This window comes from Anopheles coluzzii, chromosome 2 (genome assembly GCF_943734685.1).
Source record: "Anopheles coluzzii chromosome 2, AcolN3, whole genome shotgun sequence".
Lineage (NCBI taxonomy): Eukaryota > Metazoa > Arthropoda > Insecta > Diptera > Culicidae > Anopheles > Anopheles coluzzii.
The window spans coordinates 83,928,604-83,942,755 of NC_064670.1; the positions used below are offsets into that span (position 1 = coordinate 83,928,604).

General features: G+C 43.2%; 1 protein-coding gene across 1 annotated transcript in view; it reads right to left on the reverse strand.

Moving 5' to 3' along the window:
* The window catches only part of LOC120950630 (dendritic arbor reduction protein 1-like), a 101,481-nt gene extending 88,144 nt beyond the window's left edge, over positions 1-13,337 (reverse strand). The window contains exon 1 of the mRNA XM_040368820.2: positions 12,246-13,337. Coding sequence (XP_040224754.2) covers positions 12,246-12,299 — 54 coding nt within the window. The 5' untranslated portion in view covers positions 12,300-13,337. The remainder of the gene's footprint in view (positions 1-12,245) is intronic.
* Between the last annotated feature and the right edge of the window lie 815 nt (positions 13,338-14,152).

Consider the following 14,152-nt stretch of genomic DNA (forward strand, 5'->3'; position numbering starts at 1 on the left):
CGATTTTCTGCGCAAACACGGGCGAGGCAATCCAGACTTTTGCACAGTTAGTTTCAACTAAGCCGTCAAGAAATTGACAGCCATAGCTTGACTCCGATGGAGAACGGATGAACTTTCAATGGCCAATCTAGTAGTTTGTGTCATTAAGACGTCATGTATGACTATCGGAGAGAATAATTCATTGCTTTGAGGCACCTTTCAGAAGGTGTGTAGATATTAAATAATTGTAAAGCTACCTCCAAATAACAGAATATCGACATACTAAGATATTCCATTGAATGGTCTTGATGCAAGAAAATGTTAAATGTAACCTAATTAGAATCCATTTTAGATATTGTTTTAGAATATTTGCCTCGCTTTTATTGAATCAATTAGAAAATCATCAAAATTACCAGTTTTTGGAACAACAAGGACAAGATTAACAGGTTGATTCTAATAATTTTAAAATAATTTAGCTTAAATTACATTTCATGAATACCTCTTTAAAAACGAAATCCAAATGAGTCCTTTCAGTGCAATCAACTTACGTGCTGTGAACATTACTGTATGTTGATGTATTTTTAAAACCATAAAGTTTCCTTACAAGTTTTTAATTCCTGTTTTCATAAACACTCTCCTATGTCATTGTTTTGTGTTGTTAACGTATTTTTAAAATAATAAATAAATAAATAAAATTACACACAGCAATAAACAGTTTTCCATAAAACTATGTCTACATAAAAAAAGCGCAAACTCATTATTTCATCGACTTTTGCCCCCCTCGCCATGATTCAACAACAAAGTACGGCAAATCAATAAACCACCGGAAACATATCTCTTCTCGGTGCTGGCATGATAATGGAAAACTGCTTCGAGCAACATGCCACCCTATCCCTTTCCGTAGCCATTTTGTGGTAGACCAATTTTTCCCTCCGCACTCCAATGAAACGCTCACCGGCGCTGCGGCAGGGAAAATGTTGAAAATCACTGCCTTTCCTATTGGCCGAGAGCGATAGAAAGCCGACACGCTACGTTGAGTCTATGATGCGCCACTACCCTCGTGCGTTGGTGAGGGTCTGCGAAAAGTGTGGAAAACTGATTCAAAGATACAAAATGGCCACTGAGTTGGCAATTGTTTGCCACGGTTGAAGGTGGGTTTCGATGAATGGCTCTGGTACGGAAAATGGTGTAGAAATGGTGCTTCCTCGAGCTTCCTCGTACAGGCACGCTGGGGAGGTACAGGCAAGCTGGGGAGGTTTGCGGTCGCAACAGTTCACCACCACTACGCAAATCTGATCCAGTTGCGTGGTGTATATGAAGCAGGATGATAGGGTATGGGGTGGTAGAAAAGGAGAGGTTTCTCCACCCGCAGTCAACCGTGGAGATCGAACTACGGACGCTTAGGTACAGAGCTTCGAGGGACTTCCCCTGCTCCCCGGTTTTCTCCTCCTGTGTAGAGGGTCATGAACGCGCTCATTTGCGCATGAGTGAGATTAATGACGATGGGGCTCCCCATTTTGAGACATTGTTTGAAGGCAATATTGGATGATGACATAAAAAAAAACCAGAACAAACTGAACCGTCGACCAACCGAGCGGTGCTACCGGTGTACAAAATGTCAGCCGCATTTGTTCAGCCATGCGATGCCTTTTTTCCCGCACAGTGCTTTTTTCCGCACGACAAGTACAGCAAAGGCTCCATTTTCACTCGCACCGAAATGTTATCATAATCTGTGACTTTTTGGCTGTGGTGGGAGGGAACCATCGCTCGGAGCTCTCTTTCCGGCCATTTCCGGCTGAATCGATTCGATTTCGAACGCGTTCAAACGCGGCGAACAAAAATGTCATAAAAATTCCAGTTCATGTTGTCGTTCTTTTATTTTGCTCTTTTTTCCCGAACCGATGACGACAGTCAGAAAACTCACCCTCACTTCCTGCCAGCCAATCACAAAATATCTCCACATCAAGTAGAGAACAACAGCGGCCACGACAAAATAGAAACCCACCTACCCTCCCCTCACACACGCACTTACACCGACGAACCGTAACTCGACGATGATGCCACGCAACTTGATCATATGTCACCGAAGCGTACGATTTTTCGGTTGTTTGTGGCTTGCTGTTGTGTTTGTGTTTGTGTGTGCTTGTGCGTATTTGTGACTCTTTGTAAGCCTCTCGACCGATGCGTACTGGGTGATTGCTCTTCCGACTTTCCGTCGGACTACGGAAGAGTTTTATTTGTTTGTCCAGTCGAGCGCATAATAACACTTTACCGTTCGGTTTATGCGTTAGTGCGAGTATCGACCGTCGTCGGAATGGGGCAAGGACAGTGGTAAACCTACTGGGGAGAATTCAAGAGACGGTTCTGCTACGGCTAGGAGGGTGAACGAGAGAAAAACAAAGGGAGAGAGAGAATGAAAGCGAGAGAGACAGCGAGGAGAGAGCGAGATGTAGACAAAAAAGGCTAAGGGTGGCCAAATTCCATCGTGTCTACAAAGTAATGGCTTACTCCCCCCACGCTGAGAGGAAGTTGCCAAACAGACAGGCGCACACAAATGCTTGTTTGCTTCACCATTTCCTGCAACATAAATATCATCTTCCTCGGAGCATGAAACAGCACCGGTAGTAGTAGTAGTAGGATGAGCTACATTGCTTGCTTACTTCAAGGCAATGGAAATGATTGTCTCATTGTTAACAATGAAGATAAATACATTAAAATTAGTGAAAAATATTCTTTTCAAACTATTGCATACACTTTCTCTACATTTCATGTTACGAAAGCAATCGTGACAGGAAGGCCAGCAATGAAAGCTTCATCGATCCGACGGCGGCCATTTGCATTCCTCGGCATGCGCATTCCGAGCGGCAAATTTTTGTACCGTGCGCCTTGGCGAACAAATTGAGGGCCGTAGCGTAGCTGTTTGTCAGTCCGCACCAGCACTGCACCGCACAGGGCCGATACTGATATTTGCCCATCACCGCGAAGTAACGCAAACATCCGATGCCGGTACGGGGTGATGCTCCATCACGAGCCAGCGTGCTCTCAAACACACTCGTTTTGTACCTTAAAATATCAACTTTCCGCCCCAACATATCGGTGTCGTTGAAACTTTGCCGAAAAAAACAACCCACCAAACGCACCATTGATGCTCCCCTAGCGGATCTTTTTTCAGCAAAGTTGGCGCTTTGCGGAGTTACTCACACGGGAAGTACCGGTTGTTCGGTGCTGTTAGATGTGTGAACTTCCGCTTTCGTAGACTGTTGTGCTGTCGTCGAACCCCAGCTCAATACTTTTTTTTCGTATCCTCCATGTATAGTTTGGATGAGCATTTAGATAGTTTCCCTTGCTTTATAATCGATTTATGTTTTTTTCCATCCACCCTCTTTCGGCAGCTCATAAGTGCAATGATACGCTACATGAGCTTACTATTTTTCATGACATGTGATCCGCCGTTACAATGCCCGGTGCTGTGATGGCGTTTTGAATATTAAAGCTAATTTATTCCTTTTACTGTCGAAGCATGAATATTTTTCGCTTCACTGGCCATTCCGGTGATGCGTTCAGTTTCTTTCGGGGAATTCAACCCATTTCGTTTGGGATGAATGCACTCCATGGAAAGCTTTCCGGTCAATGGGAAAACAGGCCAAAATACATTACCGATCGAACCGGACCACAGCAAACGCAACAAAATTGTATTATGCCAATCAATAAACTTTTCTGTACCTGAGCAAGGGTACTCAGCAGTATTACGAAACAATGTAAGCTATTGGGTAGGTTTAGCACAATCAATGTAATTTTGCTCATTAACATCACATGTGAACAGCCGCATAATGAACACGATGAAAATATACATACATTAGAATAGTTTACATCCTTGAATATCATATAAAGGCAATCACCATATTTCCAATGAACGCACAGGCATCAAAATATTCAATATGTAATGAAAACTGTAACAAAGAATTGAAGATATAATACAATCTTCATAATCTCCCAGCATCCATTGAAATAAAGGTATCTGGTTAGCTCAATTTATTATATCAATTTTGTCAGCCCTGTCCGACAATATATTAGAAATAGAGTAAAGCTATATACTCGTTACTGTTAGCGCAATGCAAAAAAAAAACTTTCTAGTAGCCTAGGAAAAAATATAAACTAAGGTCATCGATCCTCATTACGCTTTATGCGGTATGATTTAAATGGTAGTCACAGATTCAAAAATGGCCAACTAGTTGACATTTAAAATGTATTCTGAAATAATCAATCACAAATAATCAAATAATAATTCAAAGAATAAAGTTAACCAGAACTTAAAGCCACAAGAATAGAAAAGATGGCACAAAACCATTAGTAATATTGAAAAGAATGAAACTCAGCAAGAAACGGATAAAAAGTCGTAGAACATTATGAGTAGTCGAAAAATAACTGTGTAAATTCGAGTATTATTGTTTGAATTAAAAAAAAACACATGCCTTGTGTAAAACTTTTGCAGAGATGGAAGAGCTGTACTCTTTAAGCGGCAAAATAGCCATATTAGGCACACATCAGAATATGAATCCTTCAATCCTCTTTTTAAAGATAAATACATATGCATACAGATACATTCAATCTTATTTTTAAAGTGCAAAATTTCAATTATCACTAATTTCTTGCCACATTTACAATTTATTTTGTATGTCTCATGAAAAGCATGCTTTAGTACCCAGTTCATCAATGGAGTCTTCTGTATATGATAGTTTGTGATAACTTAGATATGCGGAACTACTTTTGTAATTATTGTGATTAATTTGCAAAATATTGTAACAATTTATTGGCGTGTGTGAAAAATGCACTAAATAACACTTTTTTTCGTACATATCGTTAAGAAAATTGTTAGAACTTCATTACTACTGAACACGCTGTGACTTATAATAATGTGACTTTTTTCTCACTCTTTAAAAACCATTAATCTACCATCCATGAAATTACATTTACAAGGCGTCTCAAAAGATCCACTGGCCGCACTGTTTACGGATTGATTCGTTCTGCCGGATAAGTGACAAAGGCTACGGTGCGGGAAAGGGTCGTATCGTTTCGTTCTACCGTTCATGCAGTTTATCACTTTCCACCTGAAGCCTCGCCCTGAACTCTAAATCACCACCACCGGGTACATATTTTTTGCTGCAAGCTCACCCTGTTCAGTGAGTATCCGCTCACTGCCAGCCTCATCATCATCACCATCATCATAAGTCGGTTATTGGTTTTCACAATTACCCACGTGCAGCGGCTTAGCTGTACCGCGTTCCAATGCGCCAAAGCCGAAGGTGCCGCATGCGCCGCCGGGCGAATGCGCGGATGAATCATCAACCGCCGTCAAGTTGCACGGCACGGCTGGCTGGTGGAGTCGGCGCACGGCAACCACCGCAACCAGACCAGCACCAGATGTGGCAAAGGAATTAGCGAATTTTAATTGCGAGATGTCTCCATGCGCTCGCACACTCTTGCGCCCCCAAACGGACGGATTTCCTGCCAATCAGCTCGCCGACTCGGGGTCGGTTCCATTTTTCTTTCTGCGGCCCACAGGACCCCTTGGGGTGGCCATTATGCACCGATGCCCGTGTTGTTTCGGGGTGCCCACACTGTTTGGTGTGCCACACCGCGCACTGGGCGCTTTTCACGCTTCCCGAGCTTGCCACTGCACTCTCACGCCGCACATGATGGCATGATGATGCCCCGCAAGGCGCGTCGCCAGGCATTCCGCGTGGGGGGAGCAGGCTAGCCGAATGGATGTTTATGATGATGATCGCACCGTACCGCATGTGTTTTGTCTACCCCACCCCCCCTGTACTCATAGACTGTGCAGACACCGTAGCTGAATCTAATCTCGCGACTTGCTTTGCCGGAATTGGTGGGTCCTCGGTGCCAGGAATTCGATTCGTTTTATGTACGATCGGTATGGAAATGAATTAATACATCACCATTCTGCACTGTAAGTGCTTGCTCGTTATTGACTCCATTTAGAACCGATTCGACTGGTGCTTTGAATGTGTTTTTTTCACCCTGCTAGTCGTCGTTGACTGTTGCACAATTGCATCTTAACCCACAGCCCAAAACGCGTGGTTTGAATGCAATTGCGATCGGGTTAGACGTAAGACGAGGCAAATGATTTTGTTGATTCCTTTTTTTTTTTTGTTTGGTCGCTTGCCATTGAAACACATTTTATAGTTACGACTCCCTAAAAGGTGATAAATTTTTGCGCTCATTACGGTGGGCATCTAATACTATTTTACTTTTGTTACCCGTACTCGTTCCATAAGGAACCGTCGCATGTGGGTCGTTACTACTGCCATTCGTTCGATGGGAGTAAAAGAGACGGCGCGTATGTGCTTGGTACGAATCGCACGTTTGCTTGATTGCAGAGGGAACCCCATATCGGGTGTAAGGCTCACACGGTAAGTAGCGAACGGTGGTACGCATCGAAAAGGGCATTTCGAAATCCAGCGCTACGCTTCGATGCACCCGGTGCAGTTCCATGCATCCTCTCGCTGCTGCACGGAGCGGAAATACATATTACCCGCGTCGTTTACGTACCGTTTTCATGCTCACTGAACAGTCGGGCATTATGGATGGATAAGCAAAGAGCGGTACGTTCCAATGCGAATAAAGATTCCACAGATTCGACCAATTGCGATCGAAATGGAAAGCCAATAAACAAACAAAAATTATTGTCTTGTTTTAATGTAATCGAAAAAAAACCGTTCAATACATGCAGGCTATTTATGAAGCTTTCATTCGATACAGCGCATTATTAATATTGTTTTATGTTTAATAATAGCACTAAAAATGTTATTCGAGACACAATTTTGCTCATTAAAAACTACGCACTACAATGAGCACACGTTACACTTTATTTTAAAGTTGTGACATAACATCCTCGCCAAATACACGCATCTAGTTGAAATAAACGCATTATACTATTTTTAAACGCAAATAGTAAATCCTATTTCAAACCGGTAGTATGGTTACCACTCAACGTTCTGGCTGGGGCAACCATTCTAAAATCTCATTCCGGGCATGCATTTCGGCCTGGCCCGGACAGAGACAGACACCCATACCGGACCACCGTTCTGCAGCACGTTCTTGTACCAGTTTTCATTCATTCGCGCACCAGTTGCACAATTTTGCCGAGGGATTTTGTCGCTTAACGTATGCGCAATAATTTCCCTTCTATGGCGAGACCACGACGTGCGCGGATCGCTTGCGGATGTACCGTAAAGTCGAGTCGTGTTTGTGTGGGCAGCAGTAGCAACCCGCAAGGAAGCATCCACGCCGCTCTACCGTATTGCGATGCGGTTGATTAATTATGAGCGCGGACAAAAGCTAAGGATCTGTTCCGCAGTTCCCGGGCACATTGCACTGATCCCGCGACAGGGGGAGGAAACCACAAGCAAATAAATTTAAAAAAACACGGGCATGCACACAGGGTTGCACTTTAACCTGATTCTTCGAGGCCAACGCCTCCAATGTCGATCGGGCATCGGGCGCTTCTTCGTCAGCCACACTCGTTCAAGCCACCCACTTTCCATAAATCGGTTACCACCAGAGCTTCATTCGCAACAGTTGTCCGCCAGCAGCGGCATGGCGTGAGTTGGCTGTTAAAGCAAGCGCATACGACTGGAGCGCGATAGAAGGGACGCGCACAAGAGCAAATCGGCAAATTTTCCCATGTCGCTTTCAATTAGACCCATCGGTCGCGGGGTAATAGGGAAATCGATTTTTCACATGCATTTCACGCCCGTTGACTCACAAACGGAGTGCATGGGGTAGGTGCATTGTTTTTCCCGAGGCCGAACAGTTTCGGCGTTAATGCAATGCAAAGCGAGGGTGTTTCTGATCGAGTTGATAGATCGATCAATTCCCAATTTGACCTGTTGACTTGCCCTTCCCCGGTGTCTCCGTCGTCGTTTGCGCTGCAATATGTTACGGTGCCTGGTTAAAACAAAAAGCCCCTTCGAACGCCACAAGTGGTGGAGAGCAACAGTCGGTGGGAACCCCTTCGACCTTTTTTTTCGTGCATGGTAACAATAAGAAGCAAACATAAAACAACATTTATGAATAAAAAGAGCCGTCCACGTATGAAATGAAGGGAGGTCAATGTGGTGTGCACCTGTTGAGCTTTCAGTTTTGAAGAATGAAGTCAATAAAACTATAAACCGGCAAAGTAATTTCAAGTTCGCTGACAGCATGAAATTTCAAGGGGTCGAGCCTTAATTTCGTTACACAAATGCTTCAAAGAAAAAATTGATAACAAAATTATTGTTTTTAATTTTTTCATTTCACTACAGTATACTTATTTGATACTTTGAACTACATCGCTCTGACTAATACAGGCGGTTGAGGTTTAAATCAGATAGGAAATAGTAAAACGTGTTTATGTCACTTCACATCCTTCGATCCTTCAACTCCGTCAGCGTGAAGCAGTGCGAGAAAAAAATACAACCCCCGCAAGCATACATCATTACAAGGCGACAAATCGTTCCCTTCTGATTACTGCGTGCTGTTCTTGGCAGCAAAATAAATAAGCCCTCCTCAGACAAGCCGGCCGAAACACAAACCGCACCACATCGTGGCAGAAGAAAATCGTGATTCAATTTATTAATCAGATTGTTGTACAATCGCCGCCTATTACAATCCTGTTCCCGAGGCATGGGCACAAAGCTAACCTGAGCTGGGAGCAGATGAGGGGCTGCAGGGAGCCTCCGGGTGAAGGAAGGTGAAACGGTGAAAACAGAACAATTGACGGTAAGAATTGAATCATTTGCACAAAATTTAATGCAATTATTCATGTTTCTCTGCAGCCGCCTCAATCGTACCGTTGCAACCCGTTTGCAATTGTAACAGGCCACCAGCATCACCACCCCCTCTCTCTCCGGCCACTCCGATTGAGGTCGATCGACTTGAACCGCTTGGTTGCTTTGAAGCTTCGGTAGCGAAACGGAGGCAAGCAAAGGTAAAGACACCGGTTGACGCTATCGCACCGACATTATCTGTAATTGAATTTGTTTTAATTTCCGCCCTGGTTGCTGGGTACAAATTTACTTTATTATACATAGGAATTAGTTTTTGCTATTCCTCATTGCCCAGTACTAAACTATGCTAGACATCCAGACATCTAAAATGAATTTAAGGATACAGGTATTTTAAATGTTATTGAAATCGACTATTCATTTGCATTGTTGTGAGGCACAGTACATGTGAAAGTAACCTCTCAGGCCGTTAACTGAACGTGTCAAGGGGTCACGCGTTGGAAATCGATTCGTGCGCTTGCGCATCTGGAAGTAAATCGCAGAGCTAAGTAACTCGCAAAAATTGTCAACCCGTAGTGGAAAGAATTGCTACACGAGGTCACTGATTGCTGTATGTGCTGTGCGGGTGGAACAATACAAAGACATGCCCTAATAATATGTCCCACGAGGACGGCAATGTGCTGCTACCTTGGTCATCGTTTACCGAGACATCGCAATGGGAATGGGACACAATGGACGGTAGGAACTGTATCCAAACGGCAGCGCATAAGGTACCCCCCTTCGATATGTTTATCATGCTAGTAATCATGATCTTCCAGTCGATCTTAACCGTTGCGCTGAGGTTCGTAGAAGAATAGGCAAAAGAATTACAGCAACAACAAAAACATCAATGCCTCTGGCATGACAAACACGAAGCACTACAAGACGAGCACAAGGTTGAAGTAGGGTTTTGTAGAGGAACACACAAACAAAAAAAAGAAGCATTTAAAAACGGGTAATGTGTCAATGGTGTGACATTTGACTAAACATCGATGCATTTGTTGGTCTTTTTTTGCCCATTTCGCTGCCGAAACGACCGGAGGCTGGTTCCCGCTTGTTACCGCGCTGTGCCCGCTGCTGGTACCGGTATAGTGTAGCAAATTGCAACCGACAGCGCAAACGATTGCATAATGCGCGCCCGATGCAACGGGATTGGATGTGGAAAATCATGAAAATGTGCGGCCTGCACCTGCACCGTGTGCAGTGTGTGTGTGTCTGCAGTGCACAAATCGCATCGCATGCCGTATCGAACGACTGACATTTGGAAAACGAACACGGAAAGTATTGCAACACCCTTCGTAGCAAACGTGGCGGCGGGCGATCGGTAGCATCGTTCCGTCCCCGCGCAGATATCACGACGCTTTGTCCCGGGGAAAATGTTTTCACTAATGTCATTATGCATCGCCATGCTTGCGCAGAAACAGGTTTTTCGGTGCTGCCGGTGCTGTGAGAGGGTTTTTTTTTTAATTTTCGCAGGTGAAACTGACATTTGACCTTTTGCGTCTTTTGCAGTGCGGAACGGTAGCAAAGGTGTGTGATGTAAAGGTACACATTTGAACACAATCTGGCAGCGAATGCAATTGATGTTTTGGGAGAAAGGTTTGGCAACCAGTTTGGTGATCCAGTTTAATTTGGCAACAGGGTGCAAGAAATACTCGTTAGTGTGAATATAAAAATAATACAAAACGATTTTAAACCCTAAATCAGGATATAATAGCGATAGACATAGACATAGACACATATATTTTAAGAAGATGCATAAATAAAGTATAAGTAAAGGGAAAGTACTCACTACCACAAGCAGGAAAGATGAAGTTTCCTCATTGTCAAAGCAATTTCTTCGCTATCTCAAACTAAATGATGGTAAACACTGTGCACTTTGACGCATATAACCAACCACACTCGATCGATCACCGATTATTTCGAGCACACCTGACCACGACGGGCACGAGCAGACGATATGGAAATTCGCTCACGGCTTGGTCGTCCGAAAGCAAACGACACCGTCATCATGGCCATCGATTTATTTGATCGATCGGCGAGGGGCTGTAGATTCGCATAATTTATCCATCGATTAAAACCACCCAAAACATCATCGTCTACGGCAACAAAACACTACCCACTACCAATACCACCCGAGCAGAGCGCACTGCCATAGCTCTATCTTTCACTTTTATTGAATCCGACACGTTCTAGGCGCTTCCTGTGCCACCTTCGGTACTGGTCGTATCTGCCAAGAGTCTTTTTTTTTGTTACTGTAAGCATCTACGCCGACGACCTGCCACAATCGTGCCCCATTTGCCCTGGTTTCGCTGAGCGTTTGCCATCGTCTGCTTCATCCTCTATTTGCCAGACGATCAGTCTGGGAGATTTGTGTTCGTACAGCAACCGGGAGAAGATCGTGCGCAGGTCGATGGACAAACTAATCACCATCATCAGAGGCCCCACTCACCGAGCCGCGGCTCTCTGTAGGCTTAATTTATTGATGATCCACCGACACAGTGCACGTTCCTCGCGAAGGAATTCCTTCCTAGGATGACGGGTGGCACACGCTACGTACCGTGTTCGCCGGTTGGACCTTACGGACGCGGTGGATTATTGATAGAAATCATTGGTTTTCCTAGGGCTTGCAGTCGCTTCTTCCGTCTCTTTGCACGTGCCTCTCCTTTGCGCGCTTCTTTCATTCATTTTTTTTTGTTTAGTTTTGCTCAAATAGGTCCAATCATTGATAATTTATTTTACCTATCTATGTGTGGCTTTTAACGCGCGTCCAAAGCTAATAATTAAATGCGCGCAGCGTATGATCGGGTGAACGAAGGACTAATCTACCAAAGCCGTCGGAATTTCCATCTTACTGCAGTCGCAACACTGACGGTAGCGAAGAGTGTAAGCGAGCCCGGGTGTAGCCGTTCCATAGCGCCCAGCCCAGTGGCATCTTTTGTCAAATATTTGTGTAGAAAGTAAGCGCTTCTTCAATCGTACTGTGAGGCGAAGACAGTGGAACGGGTCCATGAAAAGGGATTTGCAAACCTAACGTTAAGATTTATGGGTGCTTGAGAGCTTGTTGACAAGTGCACCATAAAACATTTAAAACTTGTGTTATAACAATTCATCTAGTTTTATTATATAACATTCATTACTTAATCACCGCAATTTGTTGCTTCAATGCGAATAATAATCGTAACTTAAGAAAAAATACATTTTTAAATGAAACACAAAACAATAAATAAAATAAGCAATACGGATTTTTTTGACCGTTCCTACTGAACAACTATTAAAAAAAATTCAACAATTTAATTTAAACGAAGAAGTATTTAATTTTGCCACTGTAACTGTTAACCATGCTTAATTGATATGACATCCTAGCTACCAAATCAGATCTCTCTTAATTTTCATAAGCTGTCGTAAAACACGTCGTAAATAGTTTTGCCACAAACTCACCTGCATTACCCAAAAGCTTGTTGACGGTACTATCTGATCTCCTGCTGTATCCATAAAACGAGGCCCACACCTTTTACTTCAGTCGGCGAGATCGCGACGATCGAAGCAGGAAGACGCGCTGGTTTTGGTTTTAAAGTTTACCTCGACAAATTTCACTCACTTTGCATTAATGAAAAATGATATACACGACATTACACGATCAACACCATTATGCTGTCATGGTGCACTTGTAGAAAAGTATTCAGCACACAAGCTACTCTATCACTGTCTAGCACGGCTTAGCTGAAAGGTACATCGAACTTATTAGCATGTGCGATTAGGAAAAGGGCTCGATTTGCACATCCGATAACACAATCAGCTTCCGTACGGCGAGCTCTGGTGCCTGTGTTTTGGAATGGCATACGCTCTCGATTAGTGTCGGAAATGTGAGAACATTAATCACACGATCCCTGCGATATGGAAGCGGCTGGCACGATGTGAATGGATGAGTTACGACCCTTCGAAAACATGCACAAAATTCCCGAAAATAGGTCTACGGTATCAACATTTACAAACACGTAACCATATCCACCAGTTATCACTAATTATTCACTTTTTGATTTGGTGATTAGTTTGGCATACAATAAGCAACACTCATAGAAACCAGTAGCAGACTAAAGACACGAAACGTGATACACTTGAGCGCGGTTTTTGCTGAACTATCATCCATCACACTAGCTGATAACACGGTCGATCAGGTTCCTCGATAACACTACGCAACTTTTGTGGTGCTGGTGCGTGGCAGAACAGCACATTTACACGACAACATTAAGGGGCAAAACACCTTTCATTAAACCTTAAATTAAACCTTTCAACTGAATTAAGGAATCACACGGAGCTCTGAGCTATAACTTCCAGTGCTAGATGTACACTTTCACTTGGTGCCGAATTACGGCGGCAATGCGATCGAGATATTACGTAGTCCCAACATACGCCGAGCATGTGGAGGACTGGTTCACGGAGCGATTGCGCGTACGTCTTGTTCGCGTGCTGGTTTATCGACACATGACAGAATTCACCCAAGCCGTGGCTGAGCCGCGTAAAAATGCTAGATAGTGGGGACAGAGCCGGCGAAACACCATGTCCAATTGGGACCTAAGGTAAAGCGTGCTCGCAGTACGATGAAATCGATTCTCTCTCACTGTGTTTGAGTTCATTCTCTCTCAATGAACACAGTACTTCCATGTTAGGACATATGCTTGAACCAATACATTACATTAGTGTTTGAAAAAACAACGATTTATTGAACAAAAATCAATAAACAAATTATCAAACAATTCTACTTTTTTTTACTTTAATCCCTAAAAATAAATTTACGCACGAAATAACACAGCATCTTCACCATATTTTAAGTACAATAGCCATAGGTTTTTACACAATGTATGCCATAGCAATGTTAGCTGTTCATCGAACATTTTGAAAATATGAAGTTTGACATATGAATTATGAAGTTAAAGAATAGATAAATTATTTGCGAAAGTACCCCACCGGAGCTCTACTTAACAGTTAACAGTTTGAAAAAAAAAAAACTCTGAGAGCGAAGGAACAAACAGCAAAACAATGAATACATTTTATGATCTTCTCTCGTCTTCAAATCGAATCTGACGAAGTTCATTCACGCACACACCTTTATCGAGACCTTTAAACCAGTTTTATCTCCAGCGTGTACTTTTGTAAAAAGTGGGCGTACTCGTAATGGTACACGTGTGTGAAAGTGTTCATTAGAATATTGAGTTCACTGTGGTACGTTACTGTGCGTTACAAAAGGAAAAGAATCATCGATTCCTCTTTTTCTTATACTTTTCCTATCAATCCATAGTATCTTAAACGCGACAAGGAAATCAAAATACTTGTTACCTTAAGAATAT